General features: G+C 45.8%; 1 protein-coding gene across 1 annotated transcript in view; it reads left to right on the top strand.

The window, feature by feature from the left end:
- The window catches only part of FAM185A (family with sequence similarity 185 member A), a 61,693-nt gene that overhangs the window by 23,907 nt on the left and 14,608 nt on the right, over positions 1-23,178 (top strand). Inside the window, exon 4 of the mRNA XM_044280152.1 lies at positions 16,810-16,948. Coding sequence (XP_044136087.1) covers positions 16,810-16,948 — 139 coding nt within the window. The remainder of the gene's footprint in view (positions 1-16,809; positions 16,949-23,178) is intronic.

Here is a 23,178-nt window from a genome sequence, read left to right on the forward strand (position 1 = left end):
TAAGTTTAATCTGCTGTCTCCGTAACTGGCAGCTATAGTTCCCCAAGAAATCCCACTAATACTGACAACCACAGGTGTTATCCACAGTGATGCCAGGGGTGATAGCCCCAGAGCCCACATAACTGCTAGCCACTGTACCTCCATAATTGAAAGCCACTGTGCCCCCAAACTGCTTGCCACTGAGTCTCCATAAGTGAAATCCACAATGCCCCTACCATTCCCAGCAATATTGCTAAAATAGGAGCTCTCCACATTGATGCCAAAGGTGGCAACCATGGTGCCCATACAAATGCCATCCACGGTGCCCCCATAGGTACTAGCCACTATCCCTCTGGATAGGTCATCATTATCTGATTAGTGGGGGCCTGCCACCTGGGATCCCTGCTGATTAGGGCTGCACGATATGGGAATTTTGTGCGATTGCAATAAGGGCCCTAAAAATTGCGATAACAATATGCAATGCGATATTTTAAGGGAATTGTGCTAGAGGTCTATTTCCACTGTGATGGGGGATCTGTGGATGACACTGTTATGGAGGGGATCTGTGGATGACACTGTTATGGAGGGGATCTGTGGATGACACTGTTATGGGGGGGATCTGTGGATGACACTGTTATGGGGGGGATCTGTGGATGACACAGTTATGGGGGGGATCTGTGGATGACACTGTTATGGGGGGGATCTGTGGATGACACTGTTATGGGGGGGATCTGTGGATGACACTGTTATGGGGGGGATCTGTGGATGACACTGTTATGGGGGGGATCTGTGGATGACACTGTTATGGGGGGGATCTGTGGATGACACTGTTATGGGGGGGATCTGTGGATGACACTGTTATGGGGGGGATCTGTGGATGACACTGTTATGGGGGGGATCTGTGGATGACACTGTTATGGGGGGGATCTGTGGATGACACTGTTATGGGGGGGATCTGTGGATGACACTTATGGGGGGATCTGTGGATGACACTTATGGAGGGGATCTGTGGATGACACTTATGGAGGGGATCTGTGGATGGCACTGTTATGGAGGGGATCTGTGGATGGCACTGTTATGGGGGGATCTGTGGATGGCACTGTTATGGGGGGGATCTGTGGATGGCACTGTTATGGGGGGATCTGTGGATGGCACTGTTATGGGGGGGATCTGTGGATGGCACTGTTATGGGGGGGATCTGTGGATGGCACTGTTATGGGGGGGATCTGTGGATGGCACTGTTATGGGGGGGATCTGTGGATGGCACTGTTATGGGGGGGATCTGTGGATGGCACTGTTATGGGGGGGATCTGTGGATGGCACTGTTATGGGGGGGATCTGTGGATGACACTGTTATGGGGGGATCTGTGGATGACACTTATGGGGGGATCTGTGGATGACACTTATGGGGGGGATCTGTGGATGGCACTGTTATGGGGGGGATCTGTGGATGGCACTGTTATGGGGGGGATCTGTGGATGGCACTGTTATGGGGGGGATCTGTGGATGGCACTGTTATGGGGGGGATCTGTGGATGGCACTGTTATGGGGGGGATCTGTGGATGGCACTGTTATGGAGGGGATCTGTGGATGACACATATATAGCATTTTATGCTATGTGTCATCCACAGTCGTCGTCCCCCCCCCCCCCCCCCCCCCATAATAGTGTCCCTGCAGTGCATCTGTATTAGGAATGACAGCGGGGACCGGTGCAGTCCCTGTATTCTAATACACCGGCCCCGCTGACTGTTGTATACTTTCAATACCATAAAAAAGTATTGCGATACTCTTTACCACACGGAAAAAATAAAATGCCAAAAAAGGCCGCGTGGATTCCGCATTTTATGGAACATCTGGCCCATAATCGAACAGTCCTATCCTATTTTTTGGGGGGACAAGATGGCGGGAAAAAAAATGGCGAATCACGCAGTTTTTATTTTATTTTTGTTCTTTTACGGCGTTCACCGCATAGGAGATATTTTTTAATAGTTTGGACTTTTCGTACGTGGCGATATGTAATATTTTTTTTATTTATATATTATAAACTCACAAATATCGCAGCAGCACAGTCAGACCATGTGCACTGGGTGCAACTCCTCACAGAGGTCGGCTTCTCCTCCACGATATGTACTTTGCAAATAACGGGGCAGCACTTCCAGCTTTAGGTGACAGGGTGAAGACCCCAAAACTTTAATCTCAGCAACGTTTGGGCCTACTCAATGAGGCCTTTATCAAGCTACACAACAGTGCTTACAACTGGGTATATATACCCACAACTCAGTACATACTCAATACAATCAGTGAATACACATGTTATCAATCGGGTCACATGATCTCCAACTACATCATCACATGACACTCTGTGTCTAGTATACATTCGTATTATATCCATATAAAAGGTACAAAAGTTATAAAACACATTATAAGTGATCTTACATCAGTGTTATAAAATATACACTCCAGTTCTTATATATATTACAGTTTGATGTACAAAATTAGTGTCCCTTGAGTGCAAAGTCCAAAAGGGTAAATAAGGTGCAAACGTGCTCGGTGCATCAAGGGTTAAAATTCATTATTCATGATGCAGCTGCATCATATCAGAAGTTAAAAACAGTGGAGCTTACCGCCAATGGACCCGCCGAGTCAGCGCTGGCGTCCCTCCCTCTGCACCGCGCATGCGCCGGGCCAGACGTCTCTCACCCACCTCCTGACGCCGCCGCGCACATACGCACACTCCATGGACGGCACCGTCACCCAATGGAGCGCATTGTAAGCGCGAACCCTTCCCATCTGCATGCACCTAAGACGTGGTGTGCGATTCATATGCCAACTAGCATCCAGGTTTGTGGCCAGTACCATGGCATTCATAGACACCATTGTGTTAATCGACAGTAAAGTACCATGCAGATATCAATCATCATATTGTGCACCACGTGACTCCTCCCAGAACACATCCGTCACGGTCTGCCTGTTCTTCATACAATAGTCACTGCCTCACTAGCGGCCTCAGGGGGTCCACACGCGGCAACATCCACAAAATAGACAAAGGGTCATTGGGCTCGTCCAAAGAATCTCTGAAACAAACGAAAGATGTATAAACATACGGGAAATGCAATAAGTGCAAGAATAGCACTGTTGTGCATCCCCCACACCAGACGAGATGACTCAGACCCAATATTATATATATATATATATATATATATATAAATTGGGAAAGGGATGATTTATACTTAATATTTTGTTGTGTTTTTTTTTTTTTTTTTTTTACAGTTTATTTAATAACTATTTCCCCCTTTAGGGGCTAGAACCTGGGATTGTCTTTTCATTTCAGTAGCGTCCTGGCTGCCATGGTAACCTATCGGAGCCCCGCAATTAAAGGTGCGGGGACTCTGTGGCCACTGCCACCAATGATTTTATTACTGGGATGAGGGGGCGGGAGGGCACACTGCGCCACCAATGATGATTAACGTTTAATATACAAATACAGCCGGCGGCAGAAACACATTGCCTGCACCCTGCCTCTGACAGGACCTGCGATCCGCGGCAGTTAACCCCTAGGGTGCAGCACCTAAGGGGTGAATTGCCGCGGATCGCAGCGCATTGTCATAGGCAGGGTGCCGGCAATGTTTTTCTCCTGCTGCCTGCATTTGTAATGTATTAAACGTTAGTTATCATTGGTGGCACAGTGGCCCTCCCCTCCTCTGCCCCTCTCATTGGAGGCAGCGGCAGCACAGGGGGGGAGAGAGACTGCTTCCTTCTTCCCTGTGCTGCTGAGAGCAGCGCAATGCATATTCTCTGATGCTGGGCTGTGCAGTAGCACAGCCTAGTATCGATAAAAGACAAATCCCGGTATCGTATCGATACCGGGCTTAAAGTATCGATTGGGTATCGAAAGTTTGATACCTGAAACAACCCTAGTGCTCACACTAGGGCTATGGCTTTCTCTCGGCTCACCATGCACAGTGCCGTACATTGTATAGCAGCTGTACTTTGTATCCTAGCCTAGGCCATGTGATCGATGAATGTGATGTCACGTTGCCTAGGAACAGCTGCAAGAAGGTCGTGGCGCTACTGCGAGTGCTGCCGATCGGCGGGGTTATTGGTGTTGGAGCCCCTCCGATCAGATACTGATGACCTAGACCAGGGATGGGCAAACTGCGGCTCTCCAGCTGTTGTAAAACTACAACTTCCAGTATGCCCAATCTGCCTACAGCCATCAGCCTACAGCAGGGCATGATGGGATTTGTAGTTTTACAACAGCTGGAGAGCCGCAGTTTGCCCATCACTGACCTAGACCATAGTACAAATCGGACAACTTTTCTTTAGGTCATTCCTATTTTGTCATAGTTTGAACGCTCTTTATAGCTGAGCCATCCCTAAACATACATTCCCTGTGGAATATATTTTCACAATTATGATTTGTAATGTCATTCATCTCTTGTAAATGGGATTTACTATTACTACTGCTACCACAAGATGGCGCATTTTGACAGAGTGCTGCCTGGCTTGGGAAAACGTGCACATTATCAGGCAGGCTCCATTTCTGTCTAATTTTAAGTTGCGACACACAATAATTGAGTTTTTTGTGTTTTTTACTGTGCTGTGTTCAAATTGCACTATAATGACTCTGCATGAGAGCCAATAATGCTACACAGGAAACAAGAATGGATCAAGTCAGGGAGACTATTCTTTAAAGTGTAATTGCTATATAATATTTTTTTGTTTGTGCTAATGGTTAGGGACAGTTATAGGGAACATTTTTCTAATATACTTTATTTTAATTATAGGAGAAAACTAGGGCTGGTATGTACCTTAAGCAGTGATCTTTTTCCTAACAGCACAGTGCTGTATTAGGGAGACGGGCTGGGAGCTGGTGGGCGTCTGCCCTCACTGCTCACTCATATATAGTACTGGGGCCAATACAGTTATTACAGAATAAATATGTATCGATATAGAAATAAATATCTTTACTTCCTTCCTGCTCTGACCAGTGTGACCAGCACCGTCGGTGAGCTCTTTCCCTGTACTTCTGGCGTGCTGTGTAATTAACCGTTCACGGGGAGTGATGCCTGTGTGAGCAGTAAGCTCTCGCTACAGGCAGGGGGAAGCCATTTGACTGTATATAGGGACAGTTATACAGTTATATACCATAACTGTCCCTATGTACAGTAAAGGAAATATGAACTTTCCTCTGACTGATCGACACTCCAGGGTTTATTTTTATTTTTTCTAAAGTGTTGTGAAATTGAGCGGTTGCAGAAAATATTCCAGCCATTTTTGCCTGTATATTTTAGCACATATATGGGTAGGGGTATGATATAACAAGCCCCTTTCATCTTGTTGTAGCTTATCTTATTCTCAAGGGTCCTGCTTCTGGAACCTCCCTGATCAACTGCCAGGGAAGCTGTTGCCATTGGTCATAGATTTTTGCCTACATACTAAATACAGGGGCACTGCTTCTTCTGCCAAGCCACTGAAAATTGTGAAAAGTCGCAAATATTTTTGCTAAAGGACTGCCCAAAAATTATCAACTTTTATATGCTAGAAAACTAGCTAACATCTTTAGTACATACAGTATGCCCCTTGGAGTCAAAAACATCTCTGAATAACAGACCAGCGTCGCTTTCATGTATGATTTCTCACGGACCATGTCATTTACTTTCACGACACTGCACAGGGAAAGGATTTGCATGGATAAGAATAGGATATGGAGCTTTAGTGTATGTTCGGTGGCAATGCATTGGGGTCTATTCAGTGTGCTTTTGTTCCTCATTTGACAATGTACAGACGCCGGATAATAGTTCATTGATCTTCCTTTCACTACCGGTCCTGTCATCTGAGCCGACACAACCATGAAGCTGCTGGATATGCTTCTTCAGGCCATGATTTGCAGCTACAGTAGATTGCAGTGCGATGGCGCATGTTATCCGCAGGAGTCCATTTTGAATTTCTTGTGATTGCAAAATAGGGAGAACTGGATGACCACCAATAGAACCATTATTACACAGCAGATGTCGTCCAGCCTACCTGACCTCCAAAACTGTCTTCCACATATGTGAGAAATATCATTAGCATAGCTAGGAAGGTTTGCCTATTATGCTCCCTGTACAGGTGCGGCCTGTCTAGTAGTCCTTATCTCACCCAACACTGGGAGGCCCCATTCACATTAGATGATCAACCAAACCTGCTGAAATTGGTTGGTTAAGCCAACATAGATGTAAAGTGTACGGCCAGCTTTAGGCTGGCTCTTTATGGGGAGGACATGATGTGGTGGCTGCAATCTTGCCCACCTGATGCAGCCAATGGGCATACAGATTTGTGGGTCAATGGAGTGTTTGCACAGTCATTGGCTGCCACAGGAGGGTGAGGTTGCAGCTGCCACATCACTGACAGAGATTGGTTGCTAAGGGCATGTGACTTTTTTGATAAAACTTCCTTAGTCTTTTCTAGGTGTGATCATGAATCACCTGCCTTCAGCTTTATAACGGAGGTGTAACTTTTTATTTTATTTTTTATCTGGCCTGTGTTGATGTATTGTTATTGTCCATATTGCCTCCTTTGCTGGCAGGATTCATTTTACCATCACATTATACTTGTTTCCATGGTCATGACCATCCTGCAATCCAGCAGTGGTGGTGGTTGTGCTTGTACACTATAGAAAAAAGTGCCGGTCTCTCTGATGGCTGAGACGGTGGGAGCGCACATAGGCCTGTGCTTTTTTCTATACTGTGTAAGCATGACCACCGTTACTGGATTGCTCAGTGATTGTAACCATTGAAATGAGTAGTGTATAAAGTGATGGAAAAATTAATGAAGCCAACAAAAGAAGCAATATGGATAATAACCAATACATTAGTAAGTGTATTAACTTTCTCTACATGATAAATGCTATTTGCTGAAGTGACACAACCTCTTTAAGTCATAAGTCATACCCTTAAAAATGTTGATGTTAGGGCTTGTCGCTAGGGTGTCTGAACTAGTAAGCTTTTCCTTGGTTTACATTACTGATAGAATCTATATGTGAAATTTATATTTTTATTGAACTTTCTTTAAAGGGGTTGTTTCACTTCAGCGTCATATAGAGAAAGTTAATACAAGAAACTTACTAATGTATTGTGATTGTCCATATTGTCTCCTTTGCTGGCTGGATTCATTTTTCCATTACATTATACACTGCTCGTATCCAGGGGTTATGATCACCCTGCAATGCAGCTGCAGGGGTGGCTGAGCATGTGCTGCACAATTTCAGACATTGTAACTAAGGGCCTTGGAGCAGCATGAAGATACCTAGTATAAGGGACAGAGAGAACTCAGGAGCAGTGGCGTCTCTAGCTTTCAAATTTTGGGGGGGCACACTGGGGGCCAGGACAAAAGTAGGGGGGGCAGCTATAACAACGATACATTTACACAAGTACACTTAGAAATGCTGCGATACTTTACCCAATACCTAAAACCGCAACAGGGAAGAAAAGTCCAGCTGTCTGTGGATGACACTGCTATGGGGGGGATCTGTGGATGCCACATACCGTGTAATGTATAGCATCTTATGCTATATGTGTCATCCACAGATCCACCCCATGACAGTGTCATCCCCATTTCCCCCTCCATAACAGTGTCATCCACAGATCCCCCTCCCTATAACAGTGTCATCCACAGATCCCCCTCCCCGCCACTCACAGGAGTGTACATTTGACATTTCTAAACCGTAATCCATATCCTGCAGTAACTTTAACTTTAAATCAGGATTCAGCAGCCGCTCATCTCTACTAGTACCTTAACCTTACACCACTCGGCTAGCTTCGGAAACAGGGCCAGGCTACAGCCTACAGGTACTGCCTGTTAGTTCTTATCGAGCGAGTGCTGATTTCTGCAGGTCAGAGGATACGGATTACAGTTTAGAACAGGCATGTCCAAACTGCGGCCCTCCAGCTGTTGCAAAACTACAACTCCCAGCATGCCCTAATAGCTGTAAGCTATCCAGGCATGCTGGGAGTTGTAGTTTTGCAACAGCTGGAGGGCCGCAGTTTGGACATGCCTGGTTTAGAAGAAATGTACACTCCTGGGAGCGGTCCAGACCAGTGGCGGATCCAGAGCCTGGTCTCGGGAGGGGCACTTCCAGATTATTTTCTGTCCACCGCCACAGAACAAGGGTGCTTATAGAACAGACTCCACAGTGTACCGGTATACTATATATTGTGGGGCACAGCGTGGCGGTATACTGTATATTGTGGGGCACAGTGTAGGCTATATGTGTATAACAAACATATTTGACATGAAGACTTACAGTTACTTGGCTTGGCCCTTGGGGGTCTCGGACGCCACTTCCACACTTTGGCCGGGGGCTCGGCGGAGCTGATGTGTTTTATCCTAATGAGAAAGATTTCATAATAAGGATTTGGAGAAGAGGCAGAGGAATAGCAGAGCAGGGAGAGGCTGGTGCTGCTACTAGGGGTCATACCATGTGGGAGTAATAAAGCCCACCATAATGCCCCCCGGTAGTAATAATTCTCCTTATAATGTGACAATGCAAAAAATACCCCCTTATGCCCCCAGTTGAGCTAATGTCCCCCATAATGTGCCAGTATAAAATACCCCTATATAGTGCCCCCAGTAAATGCCCCATAGTGCTCCTCTCCCCCTTCCTCCTAGTGCCCCCATAATGTACCAGTATAAAATGCCCCAGTAGATGCCCTCAATGTCCCCCATAATTTTGCAAGTATAAATTACCCCTTCTTAGTGCCCCCGTAGATGACTCCACGTGCCAGTAATAAGACCCACATTACGTGCCAGTAATAAGCCCCCCCATCATGTGCCAGTAATAAGCCCCCCATCATGTGCCAGTATTAGGTCCCCCCATCATGTGCCAGTATTAGGTCCCCCCCATCATGTGCCAGTATTAAGCCCCCCCATCATGTGCCAGTATTAAGGCCCCCCCATCATGTGCCATTATTAAGTAAGTACCCCCCCCTTCATGTGCCATTATTAAGTAAGTCCCCCCCAATGTGCCATCATTAAGTAAGTCCCCCCCAATGTGCCATTATTAAGTAAGCCCCCCCCATCATGTGCCATTATTAGGTAAGTCCCCCCCCCCCCCCCCCAAGTATCACTATTGTAAAAAAAAAAAAAATTATACTTACCTCAGTGTCAGCGATGCGATGCAGGCCTCTTCTGGCCTGTGTCCCACGCTGTATGGCTCAGGCGGCGCGATGACGTCATCGCGCGCCTGCGCCGGCCTCTGATAGGCTGCCGGTCTAGTGCCTGCAGCCTATCAGAGCAAGGGGAAGGGACACGCCTCTCCCTCCCCTGCACCGCCGCATTAGTGATGGGAAGTTCGGATCTTTTAGGTGAATCGGTTCATTTGAATCAGCTCATTCAAATGAACCAATTCATGAATCGGATCTTCGGTTCACTTGGTGAGTCAGACTGCTGAGCTGACTCGCAAGTGAACCGAAGACTCTAGGTGCCGGTGCGCATGCGCAGATGCTTGATACATTCGATTCACTCACTACTTGCTGCGCTGCTGACTCAGTGCAGTCGGCTCGTCTTCTTCAGCTCTCTCTGAACTCTGATTACTAGTATTGAGTGAGTCAGGAAGAGTGATTTATTATAGTAAAGGGAAGCTGAGGCTGACGCCGGACAGGAGGAGTCAGGAGTCAGACAGGAGTCAGAAGCTGTCACTGTGGTGTGCAATGTGAATTGTTGTCTGTTGTGCATTGTTACCCACAGTGACAACAGTCTGACACTGACAGTACAATCCATAAAGGTGATGTGAACCCACCCTTAGGCCCCTTTCACACTTGCGTTGTCCGGATCCGGCATAGAGTTCCGTCGTCGGGGCTCTATGCCGGAAGAATCCTGATCAGGATTATACCCATGCATTCTGAATGGAGAGAAATCCATTCAGGATGCATCAGGAGGTCTTCCGTTCCGGAACGGAACGTTTTTTGGCTGGAGAAAATACCGCAGAATGCAGTACTTTTTGCTCCGGCCAAAAATCCTGAAGACTTGCTGCAAGGCCGGATCCGGAATTAATGCCCATTGAAAGGCATTGATCCGGATCCGGCCTTAAGCTAAACGTCGTTTCGGCGCATTGCCGGATACGACGTTTAGCTTTTTCTGAATGGTTACCATGGATGCCGGGACGCTAAAGTCCTGGCAGCCATGGTAAAGTGCAGCGGGGAGCGGCATACTTACCGTCCGTGCGGCTCCCGGGGCGCTCCAGAGTGACGTCAGGGCGCCCCAGGCGCATGGATGACGTGATCGCATGTACACATCATCCATGCGCATGGGGCGCTCTGACGTCATTCTGGAGCGCCCCGGGAGCCGCACGGACTGTAAGTATACCGCTCCCCCGCTCCTCACTACTACTATGGCAACCGGGACTTTAATAGCGTCCTGGCTGCCATAGTAACACTGAAAGCATTTTGAAGACGGATCCGTCTTCAAATGCTTTCAGCACACTTGCGTTTTTCCGGATCCGGCGTGTACCTCCGGCAAGTGGAGTACACGCCGGATCCGGACAGCGCAAGTGTGAAAGAGCCCTTAGTTATATAGCTACTGAATGAGATGCCTTTAACATATATATCTCCTGAGAAGCCAATTTGATTCTAAAGGGTTAATTTAATTCAACCTGTAATCTAAACTCTTGTGTCATCTGTCACTTCTCCTGTCCCTTAATCTTATCACTGCTGCAACAAAAGCAGCCTCAGCCTCAGTGTAAGGCTACTTTCACACTAGCGTTCGTCGGTCCGCTCGTGAGCTCCGTTTGAAGGGGCTCACGAGCGGACCCGAACGCCTCCGTCCAGCCCTGATGCAGTCTGAATGGAGCGGATCCGCTCAGACTGCATCAGTCTGGCGGCGTTCAGCCTCCGCTCCGCTCGCCTCCGCACGGACAGGCGGACAGCTGAACGCTGCTTGCAGCGCTCAGCTGTCCGCCTGGCCGTGCGGAGGCGAGCGGATCCGTTCAGACTTACAATGTAAGTCAATGGGAACGGATCCGCTTGAAGAGGTCACCATATGGCTCAATCTTCAAGCGGATCCGTCCCCCATTGACTTTACATTGAAAGTCTGAACGGATCCGCTCAGGCTGCTTTCACACTTAGAATTTTTTCTAAGTTATTAATGCAGACGGATCCGTACTGAACGGAGCCTCCGTCTGCATTAATATGATCGGATCCGTTCAGAACGGATCCGATCAAGCGCAAGTGTGAAAGTAGCCTTAGGCTACTTTCACACTAGCGTTCGATCGGATCCGTTCTGAACGGATCCGATCGTAATAATGCAGACGGAGGCTCCGTTCAGAACGGATCCGTCTGCATTATATTAGCTAAAAAAAGCTAAGTGTGAAAATAGCCTGGGACGGATCCGTCCAGACTTTCAATGTAAAGTCAATGGGGGACGGATCCGCTTGAAGATTGAGCCATATTGTGGCATCTTCAAACGGATCCGTCCCCATTGACTTACATTGTAAGTCTGGACGGATCCGCATGCCTCCGCACGGCCAGGCGGACACCCGAACGCTGCAAGCAGCGTTCAGCTGTCCGCCTGTCCGTGCGGAGGCGAGCGGAGCGGAGGCTGAACGCCGCCAGACTGATGCAGTCTGAGCGGATCCGCTCCATTCAGACTGCATCAGGGCTGGACGGCTGCGTTCGGGTCCGCTCGTGAGCTCCTTCAAACGGAGCTCACGAGCGGACCAGCGAACGCTAGTGTGAAAGGAGCCTTACCTGTTCTACAGCTTGACTCACTGCTCTTTTAACTCAATGAATCGAATGAGTCACAAACTAAGTCGGATCTTTAGATTCTTTTAACTTGTGACTCATTCGATTCCTTTCTATTCTTAGACTCCCTGCACTTACTTGTGTGACTCTGGCAGCTCTCTGAATCGAGTCGTCTGTGTGCTTGCCTTGCCCCCTCAGCTCTGGTCGGTGATTGGTTGGTGGGCGGGGAGGGGTGGGGCTGGCAGGAGCAGCCTCCACTCTGAGATCATATTACGCCCCTCCCCGTCCCTCCCTCAGGCTTCGGCTCCCTGCGTCCTGCTGCCAGCAGCGTGAGGTGAGAGAGAGACTGTGACTGAGCTGAGCTGAACTCGGATCAGTCAAGTGAATGCTGCTGGCAGCAGGGACGGGGGGGGGGCGCATTTTAGTTGGGGGGGCACATGGGGGGGCCCAGCATGATGTTGGGGGGGCCGTGGCCCCCTCTGGCCCCCCCCTGGCGACGCCACTGCTCAGGAGAGATGAAAACTGATTATCTATCACCTCTAGAACACCCTGCTGATCACTGTTTATAGTATAAGGGACAGGAGAGAACACCGGAGAGGTGAGAACTGATTATCGCCTCTAGAACACCCTGCTTATCACTGTTTATAGTATAAGGGACAGCAGAGAACATCGGAGAGGTGAGAACTGATTATCACCCATAGAACAGCGTTCTTATCACTGTTTATAGTAGAAGGGACGGGAGAGAACACCGGAGAGGTGAGAACTGATTGTCTATCACCACTAGAACACCGTGACCCTGCTTATTACTGTGCTGGATCAATAAGGGGCTTCAATTGATAGAACATAAAATATATTTATGATTAAAGCGGCTCTGTCACCTGGGTCAACCCTATGCAACCAGACATATAGCCTATTGGGGTTGCTGACTCTGATTAAAAGGATACCCATCTTTTATCTTAATAAATGTTAATGTGCTATTGGCGCACCAGAAGACGCGCTTATGCAGTTTGAGCACCACTCCAGTCACACCCCTGGTGCTCATACTGATGCCCCTCTCCTTCAAATCACACCCCCTCCCTTTTAGATTGACAGCGCTAGATCAGAGATCTCGCATCTGCTCACCCGCTGTCTACAATGTTGGGCTTCATCCCGATGAGCGAAGATGCATACTGCGCACGCGCTGTTCACGTCACTGACCCCAGAAGTGGGGAGTGCACAGGTTGTCAATCTAAAGGGAGGGCCGTTATTTGAAGGAGAGGTGCGTCAGAATGGAGCACCAGAGGCATCGCTGGAGCGGTGTTAGAACCGAATAAGACTTCCTTCTGGTGCTCAAATAGCTCATTAGCATATTTATAAAAGTTCAAATCTCTCCACAATGCCACTACCTACAGATAAAAGATGGGTATCGTTTCATTCAGCGTCAGCAACCCTACCAGGCTGTATGCCTGGTTGTAAAGGGCTGATTCGGGTGACAGAGCAGCTTTAAAGAGGACCTTTCACCAGTCTCCTTCTCCCTGATTGTAAGCTATCCAATCGCAGTGGAGAGCGAAAACTCACCTTCTCCCTGGCTGTGATGCCCCTTGAGAAACACGGCCGTCTACTCCTCCCTGTACCGATGGTATGAATTTACATACCAGACTGGAAACCAGAACGTGGGGCACAGCGGAGGGAATAGAGCAGCGCATACAGAAAATAGTAAGCGATCTCACATGCCTTCAGTATTCCCCACCCTGACAGCTATTTGCATGATAATGTCAGGACCGGTGAAAGTTCCTCTTCAAAATTTCTAAACTTTTCTAAATTTCTTTAAAAGTTATTCAATTTATTACACATTATTAATAACATAATTTTTTTTGTTTTTAGTTCAGACATTTCTAACAAGTCTGACTCCACAGCCCTGGAATTCACGACTGTATATGTGTGTTATCACTGTCATTAACATGACCTGAGAATGGATAATGTCTTTTTGCATGTCTCATTTTAAAAAGTAATCCCTTGTGCAAGCTTTGATGTTGTATTTGGGCCCCATATGGTTGTAATAATGTACTTTGTATACAACTGCATCTCACATATGTACTGTAAAGTTCAAACCCACTTGGGTCGTATTTCAAGATATAATAAATAACATGACACAAGGCCACCGGCTGTTTGCAGTTTTCTTATTCTATGTAGATTGCCATAATGATGCTGCTTGATCACCATGTGGTTAGCATGTAAAACCCATGAAAAGTAAGGTTCTAGAGAATGAAAGAGGAGATTTCTGCCACGGAACTCTGCAATTACGCAGTTATTAATACTTTAGATGTATGATTTAAGCTTAAAAATAGCCTCCCGATTGTAGAGAAATGTTCCCACTGGCACAAAGTCTGGTATCAGAAATGTTTTGGCACTCAACATGCACTAGAGAATAGATATGTGGAAAAGTGGTCGACATGTATGTTTTCTTTTATCTAATTATACACTTCTATGTCTTTATTGCTGCGTATATATTGCATATATGAGCTACTTTTCACCTCCTAGTGGATATAGGTATACAGATTTGGAAGATACCATAGACATTAGGTATTTTTTTTGTTTTGTTTTGTTTTTTTTAAAGAAAATGCCGAGATGGTCAACCCTCACCCACTATATGCACATTACATAGCAGAGTTGAAGGAAAGTTTTGGGTTGCTGTGGTCTTCTGAGTTTACACAAATGAAGGCCTAATAGGAACAGTTCTTGCATCTATGTCTAAAATATGTAACACATGTTATACAGACATCGTAGAAGCTTCATCCAAGCCGATTTCATGGAAACTTTTTTCATTTCACCACTTGTTGACTTATAAAGTTCCAGTTTTGGTTTTAACATTGTTTATAGGTTAATTTCCTCCTGGCAAGTCATCACTGGGGGTTGTCCTTTTCAGTGGGTTGAAACCAGTTAGACTTTCTTTTTGATTTCTTTTTGAGTGATATCAGAAACGTAAGTTTTTGCTCATTTCAGTTTTTGTGTAGTATTTGTCTTAATTTTATAAAAACTTTTAATTTACCTTATAGGGAGTCTGTCACCTGAAAGTGCCTTTTTGTGTAGCTTCCTGATCCAATAAACATTCCTTTTGCTTTCCAATCTGTGCCCAATTTTTATTCATTATGCAAATTTGCAATTCGGTGCACCAAAGAAGGGGCTGAGCCTACGGTGCACCGTGGACCCACTGCATTCTCCTCCCAGCTGTTGGATTGACAGCCCGGCAGGATAATGCAGAGGAGTTTGGCCCTGTCAAGCAAGCAACTGTGGGAGACGCTGGAAGGAGAATGCAGTAGATCGATGGTGCACCGAATTACACTGCTCCACCCCTGGTGCAATGAATTGCTTATTTGCATACCAAATAACAGAGTTTTTTCTCAGATACGGGCATGGATTGAAAAGCAAAAGATGTGTAGACCACCGGAATGCATTTGGTGTAGGTTAATAGTGATTTTTCAGGTGACTGACTTCCTTTAAAGGGGTTGTCATGCAATGTCATATTAAAGAGGCTCTCCGGAAATGATTGATGATTGAAACGTGGCCACCAGTAACCAATTCTAGAATTTAAATAGGACGGGTTGCTTTCTGCTACAGAGCTCTGTGTGTGGTTGGTTAGGAGGGGATTCACTTCAATACCCTTGATTTCTGGTGCCCATTTTCATGTTTTAGTGCTAAGTGTTCCTGAAGGCTGCTCAGCCTGGTGGCATATTGCAGGCAGGATCATCGTTGCGGTCTAATTGTTGAGTTTCTGCTCAACAACAGATAATACTGGTGTGATCCTGCCTGTGGTCTCCAGCAATCCGTCCAATTCAAATGTTAGGATGGTTTGCTGGTGGCAGTGTTCAGTATTTTCCAGAGAAACCCTTTAAACTACTTTCACCTAATGTGCACAGTGATAGAGGTTATGCATCATCAGCTCAGTGCTACTGAACGGATCCTATTGTAAACTAGTGGTGGAGTGATCCTCCTATTGTGCAGATCAGCTAATAAAGAATTGACATACTCAAAAAAAACGTTTTCTCACCAACACTGGACACTTTGGGGCCGATTTACTAATACTGTAAGATTTAGATGGTATGAACTTAAATAACATGGTGTAAAGCTGCACCAAATTTGATACAGTGGCTGGTGCTGGCTGATAAAATTGGTGAATCGTTAGACTGTCTGTTCATATCGCCTATTGACTTATGTTAGAGTTTGTTCCAACATTTTGACATTTTTTTGAAACACATTGATGGGCATTTATTGATGTGATAACATTACCATTTGTGGCTTTAGAAAGTTGCAAATAATGGTGCATGCAATATTTGCACCCTAATTTGTGACTTTTTGAGCTTTTCGCCACTTTTCTAAAGTGACAATAAAGGGGAGGGGCTCAGCTGTAGCAGCGAAGCCTATTGTGGCCTGCCTAGTAAATAAGTTATAGTTGGAGTAGACTCCAGTTTCTGGTCCACGGAGTGCCAGAGATGCACTATTTTATTAAGAAGCATCTGCCTCTCTGCTTCACTACACTTCTCAATAATAGATGCTAATTATGTGATCCTGCCTATGATATGTCATCATGGCTGAGCAGCCTAACAGAAAAACTAACCAATATGTAGTATGTGCAAGTGCCAGAGTATAGTAAGGCCTCACCGTATAACCCCTCCTAGACAGCTCTGCAATTGGTAACCTCCAACTCTGCTTACATTTTAGGACAGGTTGCTGGTGGCCCTTTTTAATCATTCCTGGAGAGTTCCTTCAAGCTACTCCCTAATCTGGCAAACCACTATCCCGCTAAGCCACACCCACTTGTTGGGAGGGGGGGAAAAGTGTCTAAAACACTTAATGATAATTGTTGTAAGCGTGTACGGCAGTGTTTGGGTGCAAACTGTCCCAGAATTCTGGTGTCTTCATTAGTAAATCTCCCGTGAGAAGCTCTGATACAGAATCAATAGAACACAGGAGTACAGTATACAAGCCTGCAGGAAAATATATAGATTTTTTTTAAACCCTGTATACTGTAAAATTAAAAATAAGATCAAAGAGTGGGTCATTTCTTTGCTGCCATCAGTCATGAGCCGTTTGATGTCCTAGTTTAACTGGTAATCTTCCTACGTTTGTTTTGCAGACAGTTGACATTGAGAAATTGCTGGGAACATCTATTAATATCTGCACAGAGAATGGTCAGCTAAAAGCCAAGTACCTGTATGCAGAATCCTCGTCCATGTCCTCAGCTGCTGGTGATATAATAGTAGGGAGTGCACACGGTAAGGTTTGTCTCCCCCTCAATAATGTATGTATTTCTGTCATTATGTCACACATCTGACGTACAAGCAAATTGAACAGCTCCTACCCTAATTCAGTGCCACAAAATCCCAAATCACAAGAATAACCTGCAGCCACTGTGTTTCTATGTGCTACCACACCATGTTTCCCATAGAAGCAGTTGTAGAAAAAAAGTTACCGTATTTTTCGCCCCATAAGACGCCCTTTCCCCCCCAAAGTGGGGGGGAAATGCCCCTGCGTCTTATGGGTGAATGCTGGCAATTTACATCGCAGTCTGCGATGCAATAGTGAGGAGGGACTGTGTTAGCTATTTTTCTAGGCAGGTTTATGACGGTTATATTATGAGGCTTCAGACCTCCACACCCGTGAATATTTCCCTGTGCAACGAATATCCCATTTGCTTCTGATCAGAGAGATAAGACAGCCCTGACTCAACATAGGTTGTCAATATCTGAAATCTTTATTCTCCAGCACATAGTTATATAGGGCTTGTTGGGGGTGGGAACATAGTGTCCTTCCAGATCCAATTGCACCAATCCTCCTAGAACTCACAAGGCATTGGGAATCATGTGTTTGTGAATATACAGTTGAAACTTTGCTAAACAATGCTGACATCTGCTATATACAATACATGAAAGGGTTATTTTACATTGAACAGGTTTTTCTCTCCATGCTAACAAGTTAAATAGGAAATCACAGGTTCCTGTCAATGTATGTGAGGTGAGATGTTAAATAGCCTTTTGGTCAGGAAGGCTGCTATAGACTGGCAGAGGGTGTAAGATATGTTAATGCGAGGTACTGTATTTCCATAAGAGATGAGGCTTGTATAATATATGTGTCTAATCTGTAATGTATCAAAAGTAAGATTATGAAAATCCCTTTCAGACTGTAGTAGGCGGGGAGAGCGGCGGGCAGTGCAGGCACTGTACTCAGTCCCCGCCGCTCAGTATGTACTGTATTATACGTAGTGTTTAATCATAATATCTAAACTGAGTAATGATGTGCTCCACCTGTGCTTACCGGTACATGTCACGCTCCTGTAGTAAGCACTAGCAGCTAGGAGGCAGGCCGGGCAGCCGTAACTCACTGAGGTCACGTGTCTGCTCCGCCTACTTCATTCATAAAGTAGGCGGAGCAGGCATGTGACCACAGTGATTTACGGCTGCCCGGCCTGCCTGCTAGTGCTTACTACAGGAGCGTGACATGTACCGGTAAGCACAGGGGGAGCGCATCATTATTCAGTGTGGTGATTAACACTACGTATAATACAGTACATACTGAGCGGCCCGGACTGAGTACAGTGCCTGCACTGCCCGCCGCTCTCCCCGCCTACTACAGTCCCTCCCTAGGAATCTGTGGATGGCATTATGATGGTGGGGGGTTTGTGGATGGGACTGTTATGGGGGGGGGGGGGGGTCTGTGGATGACACACATAGCAGTGTCATCCACAGTTAAACCACCCTATAACAGTGCCATCCACAGATTTCCCCCCCCCCCATCATAATGCCATCCACAGATCCCCCCCCCCACCATCATAATGCCATCCACAGATCCCCCCCCCCCCCCCACCATCATAATGCCATACACAGATCCCCCTCCCACCATCACAATGCCATCCACAGTTCCCCCCCACCATCATAATGCCATCCACAGACCCCCCCATCATAATGCCACCCATAGACCCCCCCCCCATCATAATTCCATCCACAGATCCCCCACATAACAGTGCCATCCACAAATCCCCCACCCCATAACAGTGCATCATCCACAGATCCCCTATAATAGTGTCATGCACAGACCGCCATTAGTTCAAACCCACCAAAAGCACATCTTTTGGTTAATTTTTTTTTTTCTTATTTTCCTCCTCAAAAACCTAGGTGCGTCTTATGGGCCGGTGCGTCTTATAGGGTGAAAAATACGGTATATTTTTCTGCAGTTTTTCCCACTAAGGAGGTGGTGAAGCATGTCTTCTAATAAAAAAATTTTTTTTAAAAATGCTGTATCGCCAATAATCCAAAAGGTGTGCTACTGGCATCTCACTGGTTTCACTGGTGCCAGACTAGCAGAGAATTCTAGTCTACGTTCATCCCTTTTGTGGTCCTCCTTTGGCTTTCCTTTTGTCAGTTTTGGATGTTGTCCCAGTGGAGTCACTGTTATAAGCAGATGCAGGCGAGGTTAAATATAGCTTTGGCAGTGACATGGTGCAAAAACAAATGCTTAATTCCTATCTAACATGCTTTTTGTACTGAAATAATAAAAATAATAAAAAAATTGCTTTCTTCAAGGTAAAATCTCAAAATATAGTAAGTAGGTCTGCAACTATCGACTATTTTTGTAATAGAGTATTCTACCGATTAATCGAGTACACTAATGAGAAAAAACTAATTAAAAGAGCATTATAAAAGCCCATCAGCTGCCCCCCCAGTGCCATCAGCTGCACCCCCCCAGTGCCATCAGCTGCCCCCTTCTAGCCATGTCCCCAGCGCCAGTGAAAAAAAATACTTACCTTTCCTGTAGGGCCGCCGCTCCACAGCTCCTCCGTCTTTTCCACGCGCTGCACTGTCCTGACGATGTGTCAGGATCCTGTGCAGCGCAGTGCAGTGCAGGCCAGCAGGTGTCCACGGAGATGTGAGTAATAGCAAGCACTTCACTCATGCTCACTTTACGGCACATGGAGGATTTTTTTTGTGTCGAGTTACTCAATTCAATCAAGTAATCGTTTCAGCCCTAATAGTAGGGAACATGTGGTTAAAGGCAGTTACCCTGCTTGACAATCTGTTAGCTTTCTGACAGTGATATGTATTATAAGGGGGCATTTTTTGCACTGCCACACATTGTAAGGAGTTTATTTTTTGTATTGCTACACACTAAAAGGGGGGATTTTTGTACTGGCACAAATTATGGGGCCATTTTGTACTGGCACACATTATAAGGAAAATTATTACAACTGGAGGACTATGGGGAACATAACTGCTAGTATGGGCACAATGGGGGCATTATTACTATTGGGGGCACTCTGGCACAGTATCAGCTTAGCACAATAATTTTTGAGGGACACTATGGGGGTCATTTACTATTCTGAAAAGCTGCTAAATTAGGCGTATTTCACGCGCAGATGGCGGCGCAACTATCTGCTACTTTACCCTGCTCACTCCAGGTCTAAAATTATGGGCGGTGAAGGGGGCGGGCCTGCAGGCCCATCTCATTTACCATTTTCTATGCCTGTAAGACCGCTCGGAAGCCCTTTTAGGTTTTTGCCTCAGGCAGTAGAAACGCTGGCCACAAAGCACTGAGGGAAGGGGTGCCCAAGATGAACTCTTGCACCAGGGACCATGAGCCTTTAGCTACGCCCCTGGTCACACAGCATTATAATATAAGTATAATGCTGTACTCCTGTCAGAGAAACGGAGTTCAGTACGGGAACTCATTGCCACATGCAATGAGTTTTTTTGCACTGAACTTGCTTATGTGTGTCTGCCCTAACAATTGCTAAATGCAGTGCATCCTAAGAGATGCAGGCACTTAATAAGCTTCTACCTACCCGTAGAAAGGGAAAAAAATCCTCCAAATTTGTGAATTAAAAAAAGTTTTACATTTTTAGGAAATTCAAGCCCAACTCGAGCTAGGTGGTTAAAGGAGTACTTCCATCTTGTGACGCAATGGCATAAGTTTAATACCCCTACAAATAAACTGGGAAAACCAATTTAAGATGCATAAATGGTAACTGAATCTAACCAATAACATTTTTACATTATGCTTTGCTTTCCTTTCCTGGCTCTTGTATACAGTAATTATATTATATGCATTTTTCTAGCTTTTTGAGTACTCCATATTGATATAGGGGGCTTCCAGTTAAAAAGTAAATTCCTGTGTGATGCACATTCACTCACACATCTGGATCCTGTTCAGAATGTTTATATCCTACCATATTAAGCTTTAGAAGATCTGTGATGTATTTTGGGGTTAAGAACAAGTGGTAACACATGCTGCTTAATGCTTGCTATTGCAGTGCAGTTCAGTACAGTTTAACCTGCAACTTGGTTTTTGGGTTTGTTTTTTTCCCCATAGTGTCTGGTACAGGGAGTTGGTCTGAGGTTCTAAGCTGAGAATACTGTCCTACTAACTATTGTTGGGATCCATGTGTTGAACAGGGGTTGGCAATGACAGATTTCACAGGATTCAGCAGTTTAAAAGTCCAATATAATTTATTTTCCATCCCAGTTATACAGTCACTTGGGTGAATCCACAGCACTAAAACAGAACACAAAACAAAAGTCCTTGCCTGTCTGGGCGCCAACTAAACGATGAGCCTGTCTTACCTATGCTCTCAGAATAACATGGGAGATTAGGCTTTACACAGCCAACAGGTCATGCAGCTTGACCCTGAATGAGATTTTCAGCCCTGTATTTATTCCCCCAGTAATGAGCCCAGCAGCTACACCTGGGTTTGCCTCAGGCTATGGGAACGCATTGTACTGGAGTGGGGAGGGAAAGGCACATCCCACTACCAACACCTACATTCCATTCCATAAAAATCCAGGCCCATAAAACACAAGACAAGTGCCTCAGCAAACTACATTCTGCTGAAACCACCCAGCTTTCCTGGATTCTTTTAACTCACCGTCTGAGCATTCTGGGTGAGATATACACCCCTCCAGTACTTTGCGAGCCACCATGGTACATTTTTCATAAGAGCAAAATTCCTCCACAATATACATAAATATAGAACATTAACCAGGGTGATTTTTGTAAAATAATTAAGGGGTTTTCTGAGATGATTAGTGGGGCTCCGACACCTGGGACTCCCGGTGATCAGATGTTTGGGAAGGCATCAGCGCTTCTGTGAGCGCCGCTGCATTTTCCTAGGCTGAGTGACCATTCATGTGTAACGTGACTTAGGAGCAGCTGATCCCCATTCAAGTGAATGGGCTGAGTGCAATAGAAAGCACAGCCGCTATACAATGTATGATGCTGTGCTTAGTGAGCTGGGAGAAGGCTGCAGCGCTCACAGGACCATTGGTAACTTCTCAAAACAGCTGATTGGCGGGGTCCTGGGTGTCGGAATCTCAGAAAACCCTTTTTAAATATATAACATTTTCACTGTATGGTAGAGACTTTGTAGGAGATTTTCTTTTTGTCACTTAAATCAGTGTAAATATTATTTGAGAAATTGTCAGTAAATCCGTTGTTCTGCCAAATCTCTATACCTTACCAAAAGTCTATACCGGAAGTGACGCGGCCGCACAGTAATCAGCTGGAGGAGGGTGTGCGCGTCGCTGTGCAAGTGAACATCCACCGGCTTATCAAAGAATTATTGCAGCGCCGGGATAGAAGTACTTCGTACACCGCGCGTGTGCACTTAGGGGTATAGAGATTTTGCAGCGCAAAATGTTTAATCGGATCTCCCTACCCCTGAGTGCGAACGCGCCCACAAATCATCAGTTGCAGTTCAGCTCTACTATGTGGTGAGGTCGGTATCCAGCTCTGCAGTAAGGATGAACTGCAACTGATGATTTGTGGGCGTGTGCGCACTCAGTGGTAGGGAGATCTAACATAGTACATAAGGCTGAAAAAAGACATCTGTCCATCCAGTTCGGCCTGGTATCCTGCAAGTTGATCCAGAGGAAGGCAAAAAAAAAACCTGTGAGGTAGAAGCCAATTTTCCCCACTTTAGGGGAATAAAAAATTCCTTCCCAACTCCAATCAGGCAATCAGAATAACTCCCTGGATCAACGACCCCTCTCTAGTAGCTATAGCCTGTAATATTATTAAGCTCCAGAAATACATCCAGGCCCCTCTTGAATTCCTTTATTGTGCTCACCATCACCACCTCCTCAGGCAGAGAGTTCCATAGTCTCACTGCTCTTACCGTAAAGAATCCTCTTCTATATTTGTGTACAAACCTTCTTTCCTCTAGAGGCAGAGGATGTCCCCTCGTCACAGTCACAGTCCTGGGAATGAATAGATGATGGGATAGATCTCGGTACTGACCCCTGATATATTTATACATAGTAATTAGATCTCCCCTCAGTCGTCTTTTTTTCTATAGTGAATAACCCTAATTTTGATCATCTTTCAGGGTACTGTAGTTGCCCCATTCCAGTTATAACTTTAGTTGCTCTTCTCTGAACCCTCTCCAGCTCTGCTATGTCTGCCTTGTTTACAGGAGCCCAGAACTGTACACAGTACTCCATGTGTGGTCTGACTAGCG

Source organism: Bufo gargarizans, chromosome 2, assembly GCF_014858855.1.
Source record: "Bufo gargarizans isolate SCDJY-AF-19 chromosome 2, ASM1485885v1, whole genome shotgun sequence".
Taxonomy (NCBI): Eukaryota; Metazoa; Chordata; class Amphibia; order Anura; family Bufonidae; genus Bufo; species Bufo gargarizans.